The 4614-nt window shown below is 43.2% G+C and overlaps 1 protein-coding gene across 1 annotated transcript; it reads right to left on the bottom strand.

Moving 5' to 3' along the window:
* Nucleotides 1-914: 914 nt before the first annotated feature.
* Nucleotides 915-2384, bottom strand: LOC112093117. Its single transcript, XM_024170950.1, has 3 exons — nt 1523-2384; nt 1193-1429; nt 915-1078 (listed from the first exon to the last, which is right to left on the bottom strand). The coding sequence occupies exons 1-3, from the start codon at nt 2382-2384 to the stop codon at nt 915-917; spliced, it is 1263 nt and encodes a 420-aa protein (XP_024026718.1).
* Nucleotides 2385-4614: the final 2230 nt, after the last annotated feature.

Raw genomic sequence — 4614 nt, 5'->3', positions numbered from 1 at the left:
ATCAGAACACACCCAAGTCCTCGTCTTGATGCATCGGAATACACCTCATACGGCTCATCGCTATTAGGAATTGTTAGAATCGGTGCACTGGTTAGCCTAGTCCTCAGTTTTTGGAATGCATGTTCACAATCGGCATCCCATTCAAACCTGACTTCCTTTTTAGTCAACCGAGTCATTGGAGCAGCAATACTTGAAAAATCCTTTACAAATCGTCGATAATACCCCGCAAGTCCTAGGAAGCTTTGAATTTCGGCTACGTTCTTTGGTCGTTCTCATTGTAGCACCGTTTTAATCTTTAAGGGATCCACTGAAATTCCTTGTCCAGATATAACATGTCCAAGGAACTTGATTTCTATCAACCAGAAATCACATTTCTCCTTCTTTGCATAAAGCTGGTGTTCTCGAAGAGTCTGGAGAACAATCCTCAAATGTTGCTCATGCTCTTCCCAAGTCTTTGAATAAACCAGGATGTTATCAATGAAGACTATCACAAACTGGTCTAAATACGGGCGGAAGACTCGATTCATCAAATCCATAAAGGCGGCAGGAGCATTCGTTAATCCAAAAGGCATTACTAAGAACTCATAACGCCCATAGCGAGTCCTGAAAGCTATTTTTGGTATATCATCTTCCCTAATCTTCAACTGATGATACCTGGATCTCAAGTTGATTTTTGAGTAGTACCGTGATCCTCCCAGTTGATCGAACAACTCATCGATCATCGGCAATGGGTACTTGTTCTTCACGGTAACCCTATTCAATTGTCGGTAGTCTATGCACAACCGAAGGGATCCGTCGTGCTTTTTCGCAAACAAGATAGGTGCACCCCACGGGGAAGTGTTGTTCCTAATGAATCCCTTTTCTGCCAACTCTCCGAGCTGTTTCCTAAGCTCTTTCATCTCCGCAGGCGCCATTCAATACGGAGCAATAGAAATCGAAGCCGTTTCCGGAAGTAAGTCGATGTAAAACTCGATCTCCCGGTCAGGCGGTAAACCAGGCAACTCATCAGGGAATACATCTGCATATTCATCGACCACGGGGACCTCAACATTCTCCCCGGTGACACCGGATTCACCCTCTAATGCCGAAAGGAATGAGAAACAAGCTAAATTCTGCCGTCCTCCGACACTATGCCTCAGTAGTCATTCTTCTGTAACTAGGTTAACACCTCCCTGATACGTCACTGTCGTACCAGAATCGGTAGTCAAGGTAACTCTCATACGGTGGCAATCAACAATCACCCCATATCTTGACAACCAATCCATTCCAAGCACCACATCAAACTGATTCATGGGAAGGATTATCAAATCTGCCTTTAATTTCTCACTTCCAATCGTGATCACACACGACCTACATACAATAGTCACCTCCACACGTCTCAATGGAAAACTTATAAACATTGATGTCTCTAAGTCATCGGGTTTCAAACCTAAAATTTTCACAAAAGTAGTGGAAACAAAAGAGTGCGTAGCACCAGTATCGAACAAAACTCGTACAAAAGAATGTAAGATAGGTACCATACCCTCGACGACTGGGTTTCCGGCATGAGCTCCAGAACTTTCCCCGGCCATGGTATGCATCTGCCCCGGTGCTTTCCCCTTTCCTCTCTCGTTGTTGTTAGGCCTCTGGTTTCCAGGCTTATACTGTTGTTGCGGTGGGGTAGACTGTACTGATACGGAAGCCTGTGGCCGGAAGTAAGAGTAGTTCAGTGGACGGAAGATCGGTGCAGGAGGAATTGGCATCTGTGCAGGTAACTGGGGCTGATAGAAAGGCGTGAACTGTGGAAGTCTGTCTTGACTAGGAGCAATACCCCTTTGATTCTGCGGTAATTGCCGGGTCTGTTGGTTCACCTGTTGGCCCCTACTAGGACAGTTCCTTTTGATATGCCCTAACTCCCCATAATGGTGGCACTTGAAGCTATAGGGTCCACTCTTCCTACTTCCCGAAGAGCCACTGCTACCACTAGGCACTCCCCCACTACCATGCCCCTGATCACGGCTTTTTCGGTTACTCCTTTGGGGTCCTCCTGAGGTTCTTCCTAAAGCTTCTCGATCCTGGAGAAAGGTGATGTGCTCCTGTTCAACAGAGATGGCTGCTGCAACCAAGTCACTATAGACTCGATGCCTTAAAGCTACCACTGATTTTTGGATCACACCCTTAAGACCTTTCTTGAACTTTAGGCACTTCGTGCGCTCCGATTCAATCAAGGAAGGAGCAAAACAGGACAGTTCATTGAACCTAGCTTCGTATTCCCTCACTGTCATATCCCCTTGCTGTAGGCCCATGAATTCCATGGCCTTTTCATCTCGATAACTTTGAGGAAAGAATTGCTCATTAAAGAGTGCTTCGAATTGTTTCCAAGTCATCCCCTCTACATCATGCATTTGCCAAATATACTTCCACTATGCACCTGCAGGACCTTCAAACTTAAAAGCTGCGAATTCCACCCAATACTCATCCGGTACTCCCATGGTACTTAAATGCTTAGACACCGATTCAAACCAATACTCGACTTCCTGGGGTCCACCCGCGCTAGTGAATGTAGGAATTGAACTACGCCTGTACTCACGGAAGTAGTTCTATTTTCTGTCCTCCGCGGGACATTCATTTTGGGCTCTAGTAGCCATCCCCTGGAAGGCGGCGTACATGGCTTCCATGAATTGCTCATTCGGCATCGCCGGTAGGTTAGGGTTTTTGCGACGCAGCGGCATTCTTTTATCTGAAAAGCTAGACGGTTTTAGTGGTTTTTTGATGTCATTCATGTATGCATAATTCCAAACCCTAAGGTTCTAAACCAAGGGCTCTGATACCAAGTCGTGTCACGCCCCCCAAACCGGGGTTTGTGACATGGAGGCTCGTCTAGAAACTTAAACCTGTTTGAGATAGTGATTAGCAAATATTTTAATTTCTTTCAAATCCAAAACATCCAGGTATTTCCAAACGAGCCCCTTTCATTCAGGAGAAGATCAATTTCAAGAACGGTGGTGGAATTTCCAACCAAACAAGTTTAAAACCACGTCCCTGGTATCAAGTCAGGAATTCCCACAGGAGTTTAGCATACATGAATATAAACAAGAGTAAATGTGACATCAACCACAGTCTAGTAATATTTAAGTTTACAATCCACAATCTTTTATACATGCCTCGAAGTAAAAGATAAGAGGAAAGATAACTCTTCACTTTCTGAGGTCAAGTCCACGCCACCGGTAGTAGCTACCTACTCCGCACTACTCCTAGCGTCTCCTGGAGGGGTTTAATACATTTGAAAACAAGAAAGGTGAGCGAAAGGCCCAGTAGGATATAATTTTATAAAGCATTTAAAATAAAGGTACTTACGGTCTGAAGATATACACCCGGAACCGGTCAACCCTTTTTAGAAAAGGAAATACTCATAGTAGAAAATATCTGTATAATGAAAGTGTGCAGCTCATCATACCACTAAACAAGAAGCGGTAAAAATGTCTCTCTATGAAAAGTGCAGAGCCATAATTCCACTAAACAAGAAGTGGATTCGTACGGGTTTCGGGACCTGCCCCCAAGGATGCGATTCTCACATCCCGATCTCTGTGGCCACCATGCGTTGTATCATTTCTTAAATATTTCATTTTAAGAATGATACTCTTTAAAATCTCATTTCCAAAATCATTGGAAAACTTAATGGCATTATTCATGCTATTTCCTTTAAAATCATTTTCTTTCAACATGTTTTGTTCTAAAACATTTTCATTGGCCAAAATCATTTAAAGTGAGGCTAACAAGGATATGGACAAGAATATCCTACCTTTTGGATATTAAACCTGGTTTAGCTTTCCGTTCTCCTAGCCTCTACTTTCCTTTGAGGCTCCAATTCTAATCGTGCCACTAACTTTCCCATCAAAATCAACAATTTAGAGTTTGATCTTTCTCACCAAACATTCTCATTTAATTAGATGCAATTGTATCATATTAGTGTGCCATAGTTCAAAATCAATGTTCATAAACAATTCTTAATTCAAAACATAATTCTTTGACAATGGAAATTTATTCCGGAGAATCGAATGGCAAACAAGGATTCATGTGGCTAATCCACTCATTTTGAGTTCTCAAATGAGGTTAGGTTAATCCCACATCAAATTTCGGGGTCAAAACAGGGTTTCTAGGCTGTTTAGGGTCGGTTTCAGTGGGAACCGGTCGACCGGTGACAGAGGAGTGTAACTCCACTGGTCAGCCAATGGAGAGGTGACCGGTCGACCGGATCGGTCGACCTATGGAAGGGTGACCGGTCGACTGGACCGGTTGACCGGTGGGGAAGAATTCCATGGTCAACAATGGCCGATTCGCGAGGAACAAAGCCAAAACCTGTAAATTTTGGGTCCGATTTCGACATATTCTCAAAAGAAATGTATAGATCGAGTTTCAAATCAACAAATGGGGTCCAAAGAATCGAAAACCCCCAATTTTCATCAAGGTTTCACCAAATCCCATTTGAATTCCATTCAAAAACAAAATTTAAACCAAAAATCACCAAACTCGACTAAAACGAGTTCCACAAAGCTAAATCTGAAAATCTAAAGTAAGTTTCAAAGAGTTTTACCTCGACCCAAGCTTTGATGTTGAAAACCTCTTGGAAACCTC

The sequence above is a fragment of the Morus notabilis genome, unplaced genomic scaffold (assembly GCF_000414095.1).
Source record: "Morus notabilis unplaced genomic scaffold, ASM41409v2 Scaffold101, whole genome shotgun sequence".
NCBI classification, from domain to species: domain Eukaryota; kingdom Viridiplantae; phylum Streptophyta; class Magnoliopsida; order Rosales; family Moraceae; genus Morus; species Morus notabilis.
This window is presented reverse-complemented; position numbering and strand designations above follow the sequence as displayed.